Source organism: Lupinus angustifolius, chromosome LG09 (genome assembly GCF_001865875.1).
Source record: "Lupinus angustifolius cultivar Tanjil chromosome LG09, LupAngTanjil_v1.0, whole genome shotgun sequence".
Taxonomy (NCBI): domain Eukaryota; kingdom Viridiplantae; phylum Streptophyta; class Magnoliopsida; order Fabales; family Fabaceae; genus Lupinus; species Lupinus angustifolius.
The window spans coordinates 18,432,443-18,453,008 of record NC_032017.1 but is presented as its reverse complement, the minus strand read 5'-3'; the positions used below and the strand labels follow the sequence as shown (position 1 = coordinate 18,453,008).

At 30.8% G+C, this 20,566-nt stretch overlaps 2 protein-coding genes across 3 annotated transcripts; one reads left to right on the top strand and one right to left on the bottom strand.

Moving 5' to 3' along the window:
- On the top strand, positions 4,724-8,784 carry LOC109355743 (low affinity sulfate transporter 3-like). Its single transcript, XM_019598948.1, has 12 exons — positions 4,724-5,315; positions 5,412-5,460; positions 5,563-5,770; positions 5,849-6,041; positions 6,194-6,259; positions 6,362-6,592; positions 6,698-6,824; positions 6,911-7,197; positions 7,634-7,827; positions 7,908-7,990; positions 8,105-8,181; positions 8,514-8,784. Exons 1-12 carry the CDS (start codon positions 4,977-4,979, stop codon positions 8,655-8,657), a joined length of 1,998 nt encoding a protein of 665 aa, XP_019454493.1. The 5' UTR covers positions 4,724-4,976; the 3' UTR covers positions 8,658-8,784.
- On the bottom strand, positions 10,186-15,127 carry LOC109356125. 2 transcript variants are annotated; one of them, XM_019599463.1, is made up of 12 exons: positions 15,041-15,127; positions 14,381-14,429; positions 13,851-13,931; positions 13,207-13,428; positions 12,757-12,812; positions 12,563-12,641; positions 12,356-12,459; positions 11,688-11,777; positions 11,382-11,486; positions 10,707-10,781; positions 10,523-10,614; positions 10,186-10,434 (listed from the first exon to the last, which is right to left on the bottom strand). In XM_019599463.1, exons 3-12 carry the CDS (start codon positions 13,926-13,928, stop codon positions 10,424-10,426), a joined length of 912 nt encoding a protein of 303 aa, XP_019455008.1. In that variant the 5' UTR covers positions 13,929-13,931; positions 14,381-14,429; positions 15,041-15,127; the 3' UTR covers positions 10,186-10,423. The 2 variants fall into 2 exon arrangements, with proteins under 2 accessions (XP_019455008.1, XP_019455009.1); XM_019599464.1 differs by having other exon boundaries at positions 10,238-10,434; positions 12,356-12,456.

Below are 20,566 nucleotides of genomic sequence, written 5' to 3'. Positions count from 1 at the left end.
AGCATTCCAAGCTTGAAATAATTGTGTTGAATACGATGTATACTCTAATACATCCTCTTGCTGGTGAGCGAATCTTCATCTCCCAGTCTTGAAATCTGAACGTGAAGCAATACTGACGCTTAACCACCATTTGGCAGAAGCAATTTCATCGATGCTTAACCATCTATTTGACATAAGCTAACCAATCATAAAGGATGAAAGAGAGAAAAGAGATAGACCTTAATCTTGATCCTTATATGTTGCTTCAATGATAAAAAATTACACACTATAATGTTGTGTGTTTAATGAGAGAGAGGAGTAAAGAAACTAGAGTAATAAAGAAATGAGAAATAATTGGGGGGAATAGATGAAAGAATGTGTAGATTCTTATTGTCATTGAGAAGAAAATATTGGTTTCAAGCTACTCCACTAATCTTGAAACCTGAAACAACTAATTTCAAACACCACAAAGGATTGCAAATAGCATCAGGACGCATCCAGAAGCAGCAAGGAGAATCTAAGGCCTCCTCTGAGCAGCAAATGCACATGCAACATTTCCTTCTGCACTTTCCGGATCTGAGGCTTGTGAAGTTACTCTCTGATGAAATGATGATGGAAGAATCTACTTTTCTCTCTTGCGGCATCTTGCGTGTTGAAGCCTTTGACATACCATGTAAAACATGGTGGATTTCATGATGAGGAGAAGAGAAAGTGAGAGAATCAGAATCTTGAATGTAGAAGAATGAATCTTGAATTATCTTTGAAATAGAATGTATTGATCTTTGAAGGGAACTAATGTGCTTGTTGTTTTTGAACTCATATTATGCAGCAAATTTTCCCTCAAGGTTATTGCCAATATCAGCATGCCATGAGCCTCCAATGTCACAAGTGCCTTATCTTGATATAAAGATTGGGTCTCTGTCAAACTTAATAACACTCATAACTTTGTTGTTTTGTATCTATCTCTCTTACCCTCACATTTCCTTCTTTGTTTCCAAGACTTCATCTTTCTTGAATCTTGGAAGAATTGAGTCACAAGCGGAAGCGATTAAAAAATAATTATGCTATGATACCATGTTAAAATGTGGTAAGAGCCATGAAAAGAAAGTTTCTTGATGAATCAAGAAGTGTATAAAAGAAAGCTTAAAGAAGTTTCAAGAAAGAAGAATGAAAAACAAAGATTGATAATATTCTCAGATTGATAATATTCTAATTGAATGAATTGAGTTGATTGTATAAGAAGTGAGCCAATATGACTTATTTATACAAGAGAAAAGAATAAAAAGAAAGCTTGTAAATCAAGTAACTAACATAAACCTAACTTGCTAATTCCTAACTTTCTAACCAACTATCATCTTCCAAAATAACCTATCATATATATTTAATATCCCCCTCAAGCTGGTGAGCGAACATTTTTACTCTCTAGCTTGGAATTGATTTGAAGCTTGATTTGAAGTAATAATAATGCTTAACCACCTATGGCAGAAGTTATATCATCAAACGTTTAACCATCCATAGCAGAAACTATATATTTGCTTAACCACTATGGACAGAAGCTACCCATCCAATGCTTAACCATCCAATGCTTAACCATCCATGACAGAAGTTATATCCGAGCTTAACCATCATGGACAGAAGTGAACCAACCATTGATGATGAAAGAGAGAGAACAGATCAGAATCTTGATCCTAATGAGATGCTTCTATGATGAATAAGAAAGAGGGGTAAATGATGAAGAATAAAAAAATGATTTAATCTTGTATATGATAAATTGATGATGAATGATGATAAATGTTGAATCTTGGAATGATGAAGCCATAATCGGAAGCATTTCCTTGTAAAAGACCTCCTTGAACATAAGCAACCAGGTCTCGGGTGAAGATTAGTGATTGATCACTTTAACAAGGTAGTCCATCTACACCCCTTGATTTACGCTATGATCATCACCATCCTTAGCCATAATGCAAGATTCCTCACTTTGATGATTGATGCATGACGGTGATCCTTTCTTGAATCTTGGAACGATAAAAGCATAAGCGGAAGCAATCGAATAATTATGCTTTGATATCATGTTAAAATGGTAGTAGACATGAATAAGAGAGATTCTTGATGAATAAGAAAGAATGAGAAAATGTTATTGAATTGAATTGAATTCCAAAATTACATTGAATCATCTATATAAAGGGAAGAAAACTCTAACTGCCCTAATCAAATTAACTAACCGACTAACAAAAACTCAATTATTTTAACAAATGTATTGGTTGCATTTGCAATGACAATAGCACTCTTCAAGTGTTTATCTATATCATTGAAGTCTTTGTTGTTAAGGGTCATAGTGGTTCATGCCTTGCCCCCTATTTTATTGTCTATATATTTATGTTATGCTTCTTAGCAAGTAGAGGATTATCACTATCCAGTCGATTATATATAGCACGCGATTTTATATGTGTCATTAAGGACATCAATTTGGCTCAGTCAAAAGTGTTCATAAAATATTTGGTTTATGTTTTGTTATTGACCTCCATTACAAAATTACTTATTTTGTATGTATAATATAAGCATTCACTAAGACTTCTGATAAATATCGTCTCAAAAGCAAGACAACTTCCCTCTCCTTAAACATTTCTAAAGATACTAGTAAGGACACTTGAGAGGGCTTAATTGTTCTCAAGTTATCTTTTTTAATTGAATAAATTTTTATTTTCTATTTATAGAAATATCAATAATGATAATGGTGACTAATAAGATGTTGACAAGTGGTGTAAGATCCTACTAGACCTTGGAAAGACTAAAAAGTCAAGAGTTCAACTCCTATGAGCAACACTCGTTGAAAGGGATAACTATGCACCCAAAAATAATTAATTCTTTATCCAAAAAATGTGAAGAATATCCTTAGTACTATCAAAAAAAATAATCATGATGGTGCAACAATGTGCCTAGATAATGGTCTTGGAATATATTATCTGATTTGTACTCTCATATTCTGGGAGGATATGATTTTACCCGAAGGAAAAGATAAAAAATTCTTGAAAATTAATTAGTAGTTCCTACAAGCATACATGGTGGGTCTTTATTTGAAAAAGATTGTCTTTTTCTACCCAACCGCATGAGAGAATCCAAATTCCATATTATGTATGGTCTGCAAGGTTGATCGAGATTTTCATACCATTGCTTTCATGTGATATTTGATTGGATGGAATATTTATTTTTTATTTATAAATTAGAATCAAAGTATAAGGGAATTAGCATGAAATCCAATATATAAATTAAAATACAGCCATGTAGAATGTTAAATTGTAAAAACGTTTACCTTAGTTTGGTATTATAAAATATTTATAGAGATGCTTATTTTACTATTGCCATGGAATATATATAAAATCATCATTTTCATCTAGGAATAATTTCCTTTTCATCTCTTTGTTCATGTTCATTTCCTTCAACCAAATGGTCCTCGAATCAAATATGGTGTCGAATCTCAAAGCTGCTTCACTTGTTTATGCGTAAATGCCCCAGGAGAATCCTATGTTTTGATACTGTTCATAGATCCAAGATAACTTGCACCTTCCATCAACATCTACATTTTTATACCCCAACTTTCACGTAAAAAAAAATAAGAAATACTATGCCCCGACACGTGTTTGAATGACTGAGGAGTACATATTAGTTTTAGCATCAGCACTTAATTCCTGTTTAATATTGAAACAGGTAAAAGACTATGTACACAAAAAATAGTATGCTCCAAAACAAGTAAATGTGTTTTTTGGTATGGTTGTCCAAAATCATGTATCAAATCTTATCTTGGACAGATAGAAACATGTTTTGTCAATAAATTGTTTCAAACATTTATTATTTTTTACCCAATGATTTAGATTGTTGAACAACATTTGTTCATTTGGGTGTTCCCAACCAAAAACCAACAAGCTTTTAAATTAAACCTTTGAGATATGGATTGTGAAGTGAGTTAAGGAACTCAGTTATAGCTGTTGAAAACATGAAATATCCCTCCAATACGAGAAATAGTAAATGACACAATGATGCTAAAGGTTAAAAGGTTGAAACTAAATATCATAATACTTTTAGTTGTGTGGTTTCCTACGTCTCATTCTCCTGAAAAACAATGCATGCATTTAAGCATATGATGAATGAGTGCATGACATGAATGCCTGGTTTACCTTGCATACATAAATTACTTTTACAAATACATTGGTCATTCTTATTCTTCACATAATATTTCACTGCTACTACTGATCATAGTCTTTATAATATTTATATTGTTCACTCACCTTAAATGTCATATACCAAACCCACATATTACATATTAAATTCTGCATAAAGTAATTTTATTTACCGGAGTATGGGAAGAGTGGAAAATCACAAGTGAGACATCACTCTTGAACCAAAATCTTAAAGCATTAGTTATATATGTTTTTTCCACTTATAAACCAATTCACTCCTCCCCTCATATCCAATATAGGACTTCACACTTGAATAAACCTAATAATATTAAACACTGATGAAGTTGGGGTACCTAAGTGAACCGCATAGAAGTATAACTATGACCCAGAATAATGTGGTTATATGCAATCCAAGTCAAATTATAATTTAAATTATCAGTCTCATTGATAGTAAGTATATTTCTTTACCCCATATGGTTGATTATATTCTCCTTTACGACATGCAGAATGATATTAGAAACCGAATTTGTGTAGATATATACTGAAACCTTTAATTTTACCCTTAATTTGGAATAGATGCTCTTCTTTAAAAGGAAGCTTTATACCATCAATCAGTCCCAGCTTTTAACACTAGCCAACGAAGGTGCTTCTACAACTACCCTTCATCTAGCATAGCTTTTTATGTCAGTACTCTCTGCATCTTCCTTCAATGCAAAAGTCCAAATAGATGGACCTAAAAATGTCATAATTTAAGTGACAAGATTGTGCATTAAGTACATCTTACAAGAGTTTGCCCAAACACTTCAACAACAAGAACCAATCATGGGTTCAGTGCATCATACTGAGGTTGTTTCCAGTATGAGAGAGCAAGGAGTCTTTAATATTGAGGACAATGGTCATTCAGAGAGGTTACAATGGGTTCTGGATTCTCCAAATCCACCACCTCTATGGATAAAGCTATTTAACTCAGTTAAAGATACCATTTTTCCTAATGGCAACAAGTTTTGCTTTTCTTCAAAGAATAAAACTTGCCAAGGTTATGTTGTTTCATTCTTGCAAAATTTATTCCCAATCCTTAGTTGGTTAAGAAATTACAAAGCCTCAAAGTTCAAAGATGATTTGTTAGCTGGTTTAACTCTTGCTAGCCTAAGCATACCTCAGGTACTCACAAACCATTACTACTAGTTTCAAAGTAATGTAGGAAGTAATAACATTGAAAAATTAACATTGTTTCTGTTTTTCATTATGATGTTGCAGAGCATAGGATATGCAAATTTAGCCAAACTTGATCCTGAATATGGCCTTTGTAAGTATCTGACTTAACTTATTTTATTACACTATAATACTGATGAATCTCAATTCTCACTTATTTCAAATTTCACTGTTGGTTTGGTTTTGTTGCATTCAGATACCAGTGTTATTCCACCTCTTATTTATGCTATGATGGGGAGCTCAAGAGAAATTGCAATTGGACCTGTAGCTGTAGTCTCATTGCTGTTATCCTCTCTAGTCCAGAAAGTGGAAGATCCTGTTGCTAATCCTCATGCCTATAGAAATTTTGTATTTACTGTGACCTTCTTCGCCGGAATCTTTCAAACTGCATTCGGAGTTTTCAGGTAATTTTATCATCTTTTTAGCTGATTTCTTGTTTTCATCATAAACTAAGTAGTTTGTTAATTCTTCAAATTTTGCAGGTTGGGTTTTCTAGTGGATTTTCTTTCACATGCTGCACTAGTTGGATTCATGGCTGGAGCAGCTATCATTATTGGTCTTCAGCAACTCAAGGGATTGCTTGGGATTACTCACTTCACCACAAAAACAGATGCAGTATCTGTGTTTACATCTGTTTATAAGTCACTACATCATCAAATTACTTCTGCTGAAAAAGTGAGCTTGATTTTGCTATTTCATTTATATTCTGATAGAGTATAGTCACTTCCAGACATTAAAAAATTTCCTATCCATAAATTCGGACCGTCGAATTTATATAACTCTTCTTGTTGATATTTGACATTAGTCCTTGTTTATTCCATTGACAGTGGTGCCCTCTAAATTTTGTCCTGGGTTGTTCATTCCTGATTTTCCTTCTAATTACCCGGTTTCTTGTAAGTATTGAAATTTGTGGTATTTATATTCCTCTAGTCCACTAAACCTGTTTAATTTTAAATTTTACTTTTATAATGCATATGATATATATCTGATTTCAGGGAAGAAGAAACAAAAAGCTTTTCTGGTTGCCTGCGATTTCGCCTCTTCTATCAGTAGTACTATCAACTTTAATTGTGTATTTGTCAAAAGCTGATAAGCATGGGGTTAATATAATAAAGCATGTGAAAGGAGGCCTTAATCCAAGTTCAGCTCACTTGTTAGAATTCCATGGTCAACATGTTGGACAAGCAGCGAAAATTGGATTAATTTGCGCGATTATCGCTCTAACTGTAAGTTAATTAGTTAGTTTCCTGAATTTTTCTCCTAATTAGTATCTGATTTTCATAGTAAAGAATTTTCTGCTGCTGATGAAAATCTGAACTTGTGTGATTCAGGAAGCTATAGCTGTTGGTAGATCTTTTGCTTCCATTAAGGGATACCATCTTGATGGCAACAAAGAAATGTTATCAATGGGATTCATGAACATTGCAGGATCATTAAGTTCATGCTATGTGGCAACTGGTGAATACTTTTGTTAACAATAATTGTGCAATTAATCTATTTGAAGTGTATCAAAGTTGTTAAAGTTTCTTGCTGAAAATTTGTAGGTTCTTTCTCAAGGACAGCAGTGAATTTCAGTGCAGGGTGTCAAACAGCAGTATCAAATATTGTGATGGCAATTACTGTGATTGTGTCACTTGAATTATTTACAAGACTCTTATACTATACCCCTGTAGCCATACTTGCTTCTATAATTCTCTCTGCACTTCCTGGATTAATTGACATAAGTGAAGCTTGCTATATTTGGAAGGTTGACAAATTAGACTTTCTTGCATGTCTTGGTGCTTTCCTTGGTGTCTTGTTTGCATCAGTAGAGATTGGTCTTATTGTTGCAGTAAGTTTTTCTACCACTTTCAAACCCTTCTTTTAGTTTTTTATCTATCAGTCTTGTATTTGTATAATGAAAATGTTTTCTTGACACCATTATGGTGGTGTCCAATACTTTCGTATAACCAATGATATCTCCTCAGGGTAAGGAACTAATCTCTTTCAGGAGGATGTGATTATCCTCTCAACAAGTGTTACTCGCAGCAGACATCGAATTTTTGACCTTTTGGTCAGTGTAGGGATTTAGTAGGGCCTTACACTACTGAACCTACATCTTGTTGGTGGTGTACATATATTTTTATATACAATACCTCAATATTCACTTATACACACATAAGAGCCTTATTGTCCTAATCTTATCTAAAGTATGTATAAAAAACATTTTTCTAAAAGATAAATAAGTGAATGAAAAGATAAAGATTCAAGTGTTTGTTTGGTTACAGGTGACAATCTCATTTGCAAAAATTCTAATACAAGCAATTAGGCCTGGAATAGAAGTTCTAGGTAGAGTTCCAAGAACAGAAGCATTCTGTGATGTTACTCAATACCCTATGGCCATAAGCACTCCAGGCATCATAGTGATCCGCATAAGCTCTGGCTCACTCTGCTTTGCAAATGCCAATTTTGTGAGAGAAAGGCAAGCACTTTACACAAATGATTTAGAGACGACTTTAGCCGAAAATTCGAACTATGTATGAATTTGTTCACTTGTTCCAGAATTCTGAAGTGGGTTAGTGAAGATGAAGACCTTAAAGAATCTGCCAAAGGAAGGGTCCAAGCTGTAATCCTAGACATGACAAGTGAGTCTTGTTACATTTTTTTTCATAACTCAGAATTTTAATGCCTAAACATTTATAAATTTTAGTACATTGCAATTATCTTATGCATTGATCCTGTGATTTTATCTTTAATAGACTTGATGAATGTTGATACTTCTGGAATTCTAGCACTGGAGGAACTGCACAAGAGGTTGCTTTCACGTGGAGTAGAAGTAAGGCCACCATTGTTTTATATTTTTGGGACTCAAATTTTGCCTATGACATTATATGTTAATTTGGTTCGTAACTGACATTATAGAATAGAAAATTTCAGCCACTTTTCATAACTGACATTATGAAATAGAACTATGTACATTAAGATAATATGAAAGTCTAGGAATCAAATTGTCATTTTTATAATGTCAAGTACTAAATTGATCGCTAATTATACGAACCAAATCGACATTTTGCTCCTTTCTTTGTACTTGAACCACTATGTTTTAGTTGTGGTTTGGTCTAACCTATAAGCTCTAACACATTTGGTATGTGATTTTTATTTTTACAGTTAGCTATGGTCAACCCAAGATGGCTAGTTATTCATAAGCTTAAGCTTGCACACGTTGTGGACAAAATTGGAAAACAATGGATTTTCCTTACTGTTGGAGAAGCTGTGGATGCATGTATCTCTTATAAGTTTTCTAATGCTTGATATTGTGGGTCTGTGTACTGTCTTTAAATTATATTTTGCTTAGTTTTTGGGTTTCTGTTAAAATGTCATTCCATAATTGCATATCTAATCAAATATAGAGTTTATAATATTATTATATCTTGTCTTACATCAACTCTTACATTGTTAATGCATAAATATTAAACTCGTCTTTTTATCTGTTTTTTTTTCTGCACCTCTCTTAAGCTTCTTCTTACTTGTATGTTGTTCTTCATCGTCTTCTAAAATGGCCCATCATCTCTCTTAGTTTCTCTCATTGATACTGAATCAAACACTCAATGAGACTTTCTTTCATGAGCTTCCTCTTACAAAAGATGGGATAAGATGAAGGTATATTTGGGTTTAACAAATATAGTGGTGTGTGAAAATTGAAACCCACAAGCCTATCCACTTTCAGACTTTGCCTCTGGCTCATCACCTTCATCTTCCCCATTCTATCCAATATCAACTTAGGCCCATAACCAAAGTTATCCCCCCTCTCACATTAAGCCCAACAACAATTTTATCCATACCCATAAAAAACTTTGGTTTCCACAAGTATCCTCGCATCAAAGGCAATCTTGTCCGAGCATGTGAGGGTAACTCTCGTAGTGGATATTTTTTCATTTATAAGATTCGAACCCAAAATCTTGCTTAAAAAAAATCAAACATGTACTACTTAAACCAACACCCGTCGATTCCTTACCTATAAAATATGCATACATGAACACACCACTAATTTCTCCAACACATGAGGTTAAGAGAAATGAGAAGCATGTCTTCTTTTCTACAAAGTATATCATTTCCTATGCTACTTTTTAGGATTAGTTTAAAAAATATATTTAAATTAAAATTTAAGTAAACATAATTATTTTTCTAACCGATAAAGTTACACATTCACACTTTATGAATAGGAAATGTGATCCTGAGAAAAAGCCTCATATGTACATAACTTTATCAATTCAACCATGTTTACCAAGTATCAATCCTACTATTTCCATTATATATACTAGGTGTCGACATACATTTCATTAAGCGTCTCTCAATCTATATTTTTATTTTATGTATCTAAATATTTCATTTTTGGTATATAGTATGGATATATAAATTAATTAAATGTTTTACACTTGCCAAACTAACTTATTAACTTTTTTTTGATGTTATTCACAAGTTCATCCAACTAAGTACTTTAAAAACAGTGAAAGCATAATAATTGACACTTTAAAGGGCTAAATGACTAATTGCTTCAAGTCATCAACGGGAAGAACAATAAACACGGTTAAAGGAGGTTTTAGGTAATTTTGCTTGACAGTTCACTTTTCCTTTTAACATACCCTTTTAATAGATTTGTACCAACAAAAAAACCCTTTTAATACCTTAAAAAAAATTGAGGTATATCTACATGTAAAGATTCCTCATAAAGTTGCGTTAGACTGTATTATTGTAATTTGGTATTACATTGTTATTATTATGTGATGTGGTTGTGGTAACCAATTTAAATAACTACTTCTAACTCAATGAATTCCATCAAATGCCTTACTATATAAAATACCATTTAAAATATATATTACATTATCATCCCATTCAACATAAAATAGCAACTCATTACTAAATAACTTCAAAGGAATAAAGATCCCATAACATAAGCGGTGTCTATGAAACATTATTCTAGATATAAACATATGCAACAATTAAAATGTAGTAGATGCATGTTCCACCAAAGTACGATCACTGGTAACTCCACGCACTTCTCATTGGGAATGGTATTGCTAATGATTCTCTGCATTAAGAACAACAACATAACATTATTATCACAGCCTTAAAGATTTTCAGCTCAATATGTAATGCTCGCTTTTAAATTTAATTACCTCTTGTTAATCTTTCCCATGCTCTGATGTGGGGGTCAAATGTATAACCAGATTTCCCAAGTGTTGGCTCATACAGTGAATTCTTAATTCTCCTGAAAACTCAAAATCATCAAAGCTAAATTTACAAGAGAAGGTAATACAGAGAAGCTTAGAATTTTTGTATATTGGAATGGTGGAGGATAACCTTGAATTTGCCTTATGGGAGGAGCTTTGGCCAATGTTGTTCCCTCCTATCTCTACATTCTCTAGTGGTTGCACCCTATGTAAGATTCATCCATATAAATAAGAACACTAGGTATTTGCTAAAGAGTAAAAGATGGTACTAACTTATATTATCAATTATTCATATGTTTTATCGTTGACTTGAAAATAAAAATTATATATATAAATGACGAATGATCTTACTAACAGTACATACCTTTTAAAGTATTTGCTAATTAAGACCCTATTTAGTTTGTTTCATTTATATATGGATGAGGGAGTGTAGAAAGAAATAAAATACATGATTAGTTTTTTTTATTTTAAAATTTTAGTAAATTGTAAATTGTTTAAAAAGAAGAATAAGGAATTACTTAGAATTCATGCAATAATATTGTATTTTGCTCCTTTCATTGAAAGAATTTACTTACAATTAAAATCTTGCTTTCCTTCTAACTCCTCTATCCAACATACCCCATTTTTTGCCTTCCGGGTTCCATTTTAACCATGAATGTAACACATGCTAATTTATTTGGTCTATATTTCATTAATATGGCTTCTATATATGTTGTATGACTATCATGTACTTAGATTTTGTTTTTGATGAACACTTATAAAGCTTTTGAACTATACAAAAACATAGATAATTGTGAACTCTTACCAAGAAGATGGAGATGTCATTGTTGCCCTGCCAAATTGTGGAGCAATTGTATTTGGCAACATAGGGGCAACTTGCTCAATTCGTGTGCCCATTGGATTCATAGGCCTAGGTAAAATGAATAAATTAGTATCATTAAATTGATCGAAGTAATTGCAAAAATAATGAAGCATGCATAACTTAAGCATTATCTTTGTTATCTAGCATGGATATAAATAAACAAAGTCCAAAATAAGAATAAAATACCTTAAATAGTATTTCAATAAAGGGCATGCCAAAATAGGAAATATGTAGTAAATAATTTTATACCTAATAGGCACCGAAGATTTAGAGGCAAATGAATTGTATGGCATTGTCCCAAATTGGCTATGTGATCCATAACTAGGATACGGTGCAGGACTGCATGTAGAAAATAAATTAGACAGTTCAGTCTCAATAGCAGAATTACATAATACTTAATTGAACTGAGAGTTACGTACGTTGACTAAAATTTCAAATTAATTGTTATAAAATTAAATAGGAAGAATCAGTACCCAAATGGGTGTATCACCAATCTGATGATAAAAAATGATTGGTGACTTTTGGGCAAAATTAGGCTGAAAATATGAATATGCTCCAAGACTTAAAAAGTCTTGTTTTTATATCAATTTCTTGAGTTGGAAATCTCTCTAAGATACTAATATAATACAATACATTTACTTAATTAGAAATGATTTAGTGACTTCTTGCTCTTGTACCCCTTCCCATACATATAAGTTGACTTTGAGTTGGCATAATATATATATATTTATATAATACTTTGCTATTTAGTATATATACCATATTAGCTATTTAATTTTATTAGTTTAGTTCACTTAGATCATAATTTATATTATAAATTAGAAATTGTACTTTGAAAGGTACAAAGTAATTAAACAACATCTTGTAGTGTTAAAAATAGCATTTAAGAATTTATCATCAAACATGTTTCACATGACCTGGTATTGGTGTTCCATGTCCCTGGGTACACCACAGATCTTTGGTTAGTTATGAATTGATCATTCAGTATTCCTTTCCCAGTTCCTGCTCTTGCCTCTACCTGCTATTGAATTAAGGTGAACAATGCAATTAACGTGGTTCACAAGACATAGTGTACTCATGCAAGTTTTAGAGCAATATATATTATGTATGATGATTGTACTCACAGGGTCTGATTGCAACAAAGCTGTAACCGAATTCTGCATCCTGGTTTCATTTAACATTTGATTACCCGAAGCTTGAACCCTACAACACAATATATATGCCAAGATCAGCACAATAAAGGAATAAACAAGACATATAAACTAAAACTTGTTATGATATGAAGTATAGTAACATTAATATACATAAAATAACCTACATGTTCGGAATCTCGTATTGAGATTGATAAGCTGCTCCTTCTGAGAACAATCCCACCTAATCAAATTATTAAAATCTGGATTAAACAAAGTCACATATTCTAGTGATATATATATATAGAGAGAGAGAAATGTATGTATATATGGAGAGAGTTTAATAGGTGTGTAGATCACCTACCATAAATATATATGAATAAGGTGATGAAATGTCACAAGACTCTCGGAGGAGAAATCCCAAGAAGGAATTTAACTCAAGACTCTTCTATTAATGTTATTTAATGCTATGATTGACACACATATTAACTATATAAGTAATGACGGTCCTACATGCATGCTAGTTGATCTACATTAAGTTTATAAACAAATAATGCATATAACTAAAAACATGTGGCATATGATTTATGATGATATATAAGCCAAGTAGCATATATCATTTATGAATTATATTTCACCATAGATGATGGAAGGTCTTGTAGTGCTTCTTTTGATAATGGATCTGAAGAGTTTGGTGACCAGGGTAGTGGGTGAGAATCATCAAATAAAAGTGGTGGAGCCACTAAGTTCCCATAGGTAGCAGACTCAGTTGTTTGGGTTTGATTGTTTCCATAGGCAGCAAACTCAGTTGTTTGGGTCTGATTGTTTCCTGCTACTATTGATTCTAACGAGTCCTGAACCTGAACCATACAATAACAATGAATATTACTTAACAACTCTCACATCTCCTAATTACATGATATAAATAATAAAAAATAATGCGGATGTAGTTGTAATCAAACACTGATATTTGTGTAAATGTAATGTAAGTGCATAGAACTAAAAGATCATGAAATAAAGGTTCTGAACCTTGGAAAAAAGATGCATGCATAATTATCAACTAAGCTAGTTAGCACTTTCCATAATTTGGTTAGATTGAAGTATTGAACTACAACATACTCATCAGAACTAATTTGATTAAGTTGAATTCTTTAATTAAAAGCAAACCAAATAATATGATTAAATTTCCCCCCTTTAAAATCAAATCCAAATAAACATGAAACATTGCTTAAACAAAAAAATGAAGTTGAAGAAAACAAAGCGAGATTGCTAAACTTCTTACATTGCCGTTTAGGAAGCCATCAAATAAACTCTCCTCATCTTGAAAGTTTAAATTCTCTAACTCATTAATCCTTTCCATATCCTGGTCATTACATAGCAATATTGCATTTATTAAATAAATACACAAAATCAATGAATATTAAAAATAGATAATTCAATCTCAATTCCATCTAGGATTTTCTCCATCAATGGCAGCTCCATTGATAGTGAGAGATATATTAAAATTTTCCTTATACAATATTAATTATGAAGTTAGTAATTAAAGTGGTGGTGGTAAGTGACTCTTCAATGGTAATTAACTGCATCACAAAAGTCACAACTAGTCAGAGTTTGACTATCAAAAACCCTAGCTTATTCTAGTTTTGATTATTCACTAGAATAAGGCTAAAAATTAGAGCATAAATTTTACCCAAACTTGTGTACTTTTTTATTAACAAATTATAGTAATAACTTGGAAACTATAATAAGGTCAAAATTTATGCATGAATAAGTGAAACTAAAGTTTTATGTGTTTAATAATTGTGTGGTTACCTCAAAGTTAAGTAGCTCTTGCCTTGAATCAGATGTACCGAATTTAATCCTGTAAGAAAACATAAAAATAAATGAGGCAAAAATAAAAAAACCCTCAAGGAATATAATAGATATATGTTGGTCAAAAATGGAGAAAAGTCTTGAACTGATTCATGCTATTCTCTTAGGGTATACTATGGCTCCTTCGGGGATATGTAAGATCGTTACACCAAAATACTTAATTGAAATGTTCAATCACAAACTAAATCCCCACCCTAAAAAAAGTACATAATCTGAATATTTTGTAGCATACTTTTTCTACTGCAGAGAAAGAATTGATCAATCTTGTGTTAAATTGATGACTAATTATCAAACCAATTATGAATAATCAATCTTCACTAAAATTGACCAATCTCCAACGGTATTGACCAAACTTTGACTTGACTTTAATCATTATGCGAAAATCTAAGGTTGTTCAATTTGAAGAAAAAATGGATTGCTTCATAGAGAGCTAAAAAGAAAGTATGCTACAAAAAATCAACTTATGCAAATAGAGGGTACCGATTGGAATGGAGCAACAAGGAATAATAAGAGAAGGAAAATAGAAAGCAAAGAAAATTATAGCTGAGATAGTGAATACAGAAAAAAGAACAATGAGAGGAAAGTGAAAAAAACACAGACCAAGATTGAGAACACACATAGAAATGTGTTCCTCCTTGTGCTTAAATAGTGAGATTGAGTATAATGTACAACTTAGTATTGGATTTTTTTGGATAAAAAGTTGAGTGGCGTTTACAAGTAACGTCATCAAACATTTCTGATAAACTCAAAATGTGTCAAGGTGAAGTTACAATGCTTTTCTTTTATACAGACAAAAGAAATGAGAAACTTAAATTCATTGATTTAGATTCATGCACTTCAAGCAAAACTTATTTTAAAGTAGCTACCCCAAGTTTACAAAAACAAAGGTATTAGTCTTTTACACAATTTGATAAAGAAATAAGAAATACTGAAAATTAAACTCTTTCAAATATTTATATTTTTGAAAATAATACCCTTCAAAAATTGGTTGAAAGAAATATATTTAATCGATCATTCCTTATTAATTTTCATGCATATATCTAGATACTCTATTTATTAGTATCTGAGATTAAGATATGATTGTAATTATTGTATGTATTCGAATACGTAATCTTAGTTGTTTTTTTGTTCTTTTTTTTAGTATCAGGGTCACGCAATATAATACGGTGGCGGGGTTGCGGTTTTACCGTGGAGGATCTGAGTGTGAGATAAGAATGAATTGAATTGTTAAGCTAAAAGACAAGTGTGATAAAGCTAAAGGCGTTTTAACAATAGGAACTAAGTAAGCAAAGTGAAGGTAACACACTTAACACGCATGAAATTCCGGTCTGATTTTGAGACTGACGGTTTCACTTTCTAAATTCAAGGATCACCTTCTTTTTCCATTTCTCATTTGAGATGAAATGATGACATCTGTTAGTTTTGTTCAGAAAATGAAACTTTTTTTTGGTAAGAAAAACAATTATATTATGAAAGCAGAGATGTTAACTCAATACAAACACAACTACAAAAGAAGAATGTAACCAAAAAGAAGATGCAATATAGGATTATCCCACTTTGTGCTTTCAGAGGTTTATTTTTCTTCTGTGTATGTTTAACATTTAAATTTTCAAATAATTTGAAAAGCAATGGAAAAAAAGAAGTTTTTTGTGTAAAGTAAATAGATTTCCTTCGGTTGCTAAAAAGTAATAGTTTAAAATATATGTATGAAAAATGTAAAAAAAATTATATTATCAGTATATGATTTATTATTTATTATTATATAAATGGTGAATAATGTGTGGACCTATAAAAAGTTTAGATTGAAAATACATCGATACTAAACTTATACAATACTTAACCATCTTTACTTTTCAAAAAATTTATTTTAGGATATTCAATTTTATTAAAATTGTTTACTGGTTAAAAAATTAAATATATATATATAAGTATACTTTAATGACATTTGGGTAAAACTATTGTAAACAAAAAACGTAAAACAAAGGAAAGTCATATTTTATGAGATATAAAATATTAATATGGTATACCCAATAATGCTTTATGCCAGTTTCCCATTCCTTACCTTGCAATGCCTCACATGAGTTTTTCCTTGGAAAAGGAAAATGGTAAATCTTATTTAATGAAGAGAGAAAAACCTTTTCTTTACATTTATGACAATTATTTTATGTATTTTTCATGTTATCCTAGAATCTTGAGTGTAATATATACGCTGACAGTGTAAAGATATGCACAGTCAGTACACCATTCACCATTTGTATTATTTTTTTGTAAAGTCAATGATAATTGAAAATGAGTGATGAATGACATTATATAAAACTCTTACGCTGTCAGTGCATGTATTTTTTCTCTATAATCTTTAGTGAAAAATATATAAAGTTTCACTAAATTTTATGTCTTTACAAATAGTTATTATAAACTATTTTTTCTTACTTATTACCTCTTAAACTTTATCTGTTAGTGAAATTCATTCATATAAATATATTGTTAAATTATTAATAAGCTAACAAGAAAGTAATTGTAATTTGACTCACAATAATAGTAATGCAACAACAAATGTCACTTAACATTGATAAATAGTGAAAACAGTATCAAAATATAAAATTTATTGAGAAAATATTATAAATAAATTTCAGAGATAAAAGTGATTAATACAATAATATTTATATACATAAAAAACAAAATGAAATATTAATGATTTAAGTCAACGTTCAAACAAAATGGATGAATTAGAATTTTCATTGTTATTATTTTAATATTATCTATATGAATAAACTAATTTCACCAATAGTTAAGTTTAATAGATAACTAAGAAGAATAAATAATTTATCATACTTACTTGCAAAAATATAAAGGTAAGGAACCTAAAAGTTAAAATCTTCATAGGAAAGTATTTTTGATAAGTTATAGGAAAGTATGAAGTTAAGGACATAAAAATCTACTTCTTCATAACGATACTTGTTGGGAAGGGCAATTAGACACTCCGAAAAAAATTAGTTTTTTGCCTAAAAAGTGAGAAGATATTTTTGGTAGTACAAAAAAATTTACTAAAGTATTTTCCCAAAACAATATTTATTTCTTCTTAAACTCAGCCATATGGATCGTGAATGGAAAAACTCATACATAAAATATATTTTTTGCGATGCTTTTTTATTACATAAATATGCAACTTTTTATTTTGTCATGGATGGTCTTCATGGGAGATAATCATGGTCACGTTAACTCTCCAAGTAAATGGTTTTTCCGTACTTGAGACTCAAAATTGAGTTTTTCTTAAGAAGGAAGAACAACTTGTACCACTTAAAACAATCATCTATTTTAGTATGCAACTTTTAAAATAAATAAAAACAGTCAAGTATCATTTTTTCTAAAATAATTTTTATCGCTATAATAATTTATTAGTTTGAAACCCACCAAAAATTTATTATTTTAAGTATTTATCAATTGAAAACATGGTAATGTGATTTAGTATTTTAGTATTGATGAAATGTTAATTTTAATTTTTGTGATCTATATATAGCTAGTCATAAACAATGTCATCTTGATGTGTTGTCACCATATTGTAGAAACCCTGGATGTGCATTCTTGGCTATAGATCAATCAGAAAATGAACAAACACACGATGACTTATTCTGTTTGGTTGCTTAATTTGTGCAAATGTCTTATGAGTTTGACTTGATTTTATTTGTAATTTCCATTTATTATTTGTCATTCCCTTGTATTGCTCTTGTATCTTTATAGTATATATTGTTACTTTTCCGATAAAAAATTGTTGTTTTAACTATATATATATAAGTTTGTATTTTTTATCTTTTTTTATTTTTAAAATCACATTTTTCTTAGTGGTAATGCTTATATTTATTGGAAATGATATTAAAAATTAAATAGTAATAATATTAATTAAAATTGAATTCAACAATTTTCTTTCTTCATTGAATAAGACACTACAATCTGCATAAAATAATAATAAGAGTTCTCATTGAATTCTTAATTTTGAATTTAAGGTTTGCTACAGGAATAGTTTTACTAATTTATTCCTAAAACGTAGTTGTTTAAGCAAAAGGAGAAACTAGTATTTTGGTCTTAAAAAGATGGTGTAACTAGGTAACATATATATACTCCTAAAAAACTAGTGAGAAGATAATCGCCACTCGCCATAATAAATGACAAATGATATTTCCCATCTGCTGCTAACAAATGTTCGGTTTGTGGTTTTCTTTTTAGCACACAAAAAAACACAAGAATTTAAGTATCGAATATATGTTACAAGTAAACAACTATAAGATTACAAATTCTCTCTAACAAATATGTGTATCATTAAAAATCATGATATGGTGATGATGGAATTTAAATGAGTAACATGAATCCTTGTTTCATTAAGAAAGTAAAGGGAAAAACACGTGATTGTAATGTTTTTTTATATGAACGTAGCCTGATCCATCTTCTCTTAATATCCATTTGTTGCACTGCAAGGTTACAATAATATAATATTCGAAGACTATTAAACATAATAATGGAGGAAAAACAATAGTCAAAATAATATCATAACTCCCAAATTTTAATATTACTATAAACTTATACTACCATCATAGAAAGAAAAAGAATGGTAAGCATGTATTAAAATTCAGATCACATCTCTATATAAGAACGCCGTAACAGACATTAAAAACACTTAACATCAATAACAAAAATATAGCCAAACTTTTGCCCTTAAACACTCTCAATTCTCAAAGCATAAAATCACCTCATCATAATAGATTTACTCATTTACGAGATCACTTCAAAGAAAATGGAAAGCTTATCACCCTTTTACATGAACTCACATAATTACTATCATTTTCTCCTTCCTCTTTCGTATGTAATTAATAGTAACAATAATCGTTTATGGCAGTACAATCGAACATACAACCCAATTCTGATTTCTGAGTTCAATTGGTAGCGGTATGGATGAAATCAGTGAGAGATATGAAGGGCTTCTTGTTATATCATTTAAGGTTTTAAGCATAATACATCATTTTTGGGAACTTAAACTAATAGATAATCTTATGAAGGATTACAAAAAGCTATTTTGTGGAGAACCACCGAAGATTGTTGTCAAATCTATATATAAGGTTCTTCTTAGACAGGTGAACAATCAAGAGCAAAAATGCAATATGTTCAAACTCTTGTGAATGTATAAATCCTCCTTGAAATTCACTTCTCTTGCATGAAGAACATTTCAAGGCAGATTATCAACCATGGAAGCTTTAAGGAGACACAATTACAAGGAGGAACTAAATACAACTTTTGTAATGAGTAACCAAAAACCTCTCAACATCTATTCTCATGGTGTGGATTCACATATTTACTTTGGTATATGATCTATAATTGGCTTAATTTTAAAATTGCTCTCCCACAAGATACAAGAAGGTATTCCACAATGTACATGAACCTACCCATCAACAAAAAAATATAAGTTGGGGACATCATGTAGCTATCCCCAATATGGCCACTCTAGCTTGAAAGTAACAAGCTCATTTTCAACTCTATCAACACGAATATCCATCAAATTGTCATGACTATGAATTCAAGGAAAAGTATAAAAGTTGTGAATTTAATTTTGAAGGTTAAGATTCTGAAGTCATTAATAATAAAAAAATGATTTTCTAGAATCTTAAGCTTTAGAATTAGATTAATGTTAGTGTAGTTAGCAAAAAAAAATTGACCAACAAAAGATAATATTATAAAAAATGTATATGGATAATACATAAGTGTTTGAAAATCGGATTACACAAACACAGGTATGTAATTGATTATATTGCCTCGAGAACTTGCAAAATCAATTTTCAACTTTCATAAAATAATTTTAGAAAGTATGAATAGCCATAATCGATTAGAATAATTGTTTGTATTAAGTTTGAGTTGACATGAATCTAGAAATTTATGTAAACTAAGCACGAAATAATCAATACATGCAAATACTATTTTAAGGAAGGTGTGGTACAAGAAATATTTTCAAACTCTCTTATTTAGAGCAAATGAGATTAAGAAAAACATATAAGGTGTGGTACAAAAAATATCCACCCACATTCAAATGAAACAACATCCCACAACGGGAATTGTATTTTGAGATTAAGAAAAACATTTTCC

What these genes read in the sequence shown, in the direction of transcription:
- LOC109355743 (XM_019598948.1), top strand. Translation starts at nt 4,977, where the DNA reads ATGGGTTCAGTGCATCATACTGAGGTTGTTTCCAGTATGAGAGAGCAA. An exon ending in TTCTAATTACCCGGTTTCTT is followed by an intron (nt 6,260 to 6,361) that starts GTAAGTATTGAA and finishes ATCTGATTTCAG; the next exon opens with GGAAGAAGAAACAAAAAGCT. An exon ending in TTCATGCTATGTGGCAACTG is followed by an intron (nt 6,825 to 6,910) that starts GTGAATACTTTT and finishes GAAAATTTGTAG; the next exon opens with GTTCTTTCTCAAGGACAGCA.
- LOC109356125 (XM_019599463.1), bottom strand. Translation starts at nt 13,928, where the DNA reads ATGGAAAGGATTAATGAGTTAGAGAATTTAAACTTTCAAGATGAGGAG. An exon ending in AAGACCTTCCATCATCTATG is followed by an intron (nt 12,813 to 13,206) that starts GTGAAATATAAT and finishes TAATTTGATTAG; the next exon opens with GTGGGATTGTTCTCAGAAGG. An exon ending in TCCCATAAGGCAAATTCAAG is followed by an intron (nt 10,615 to 10,706) that starts GTTATCCTCCAC and finishes TTGAGTTTTCAG; the next exon opens with GAGAATTAAGAATTCACTGT.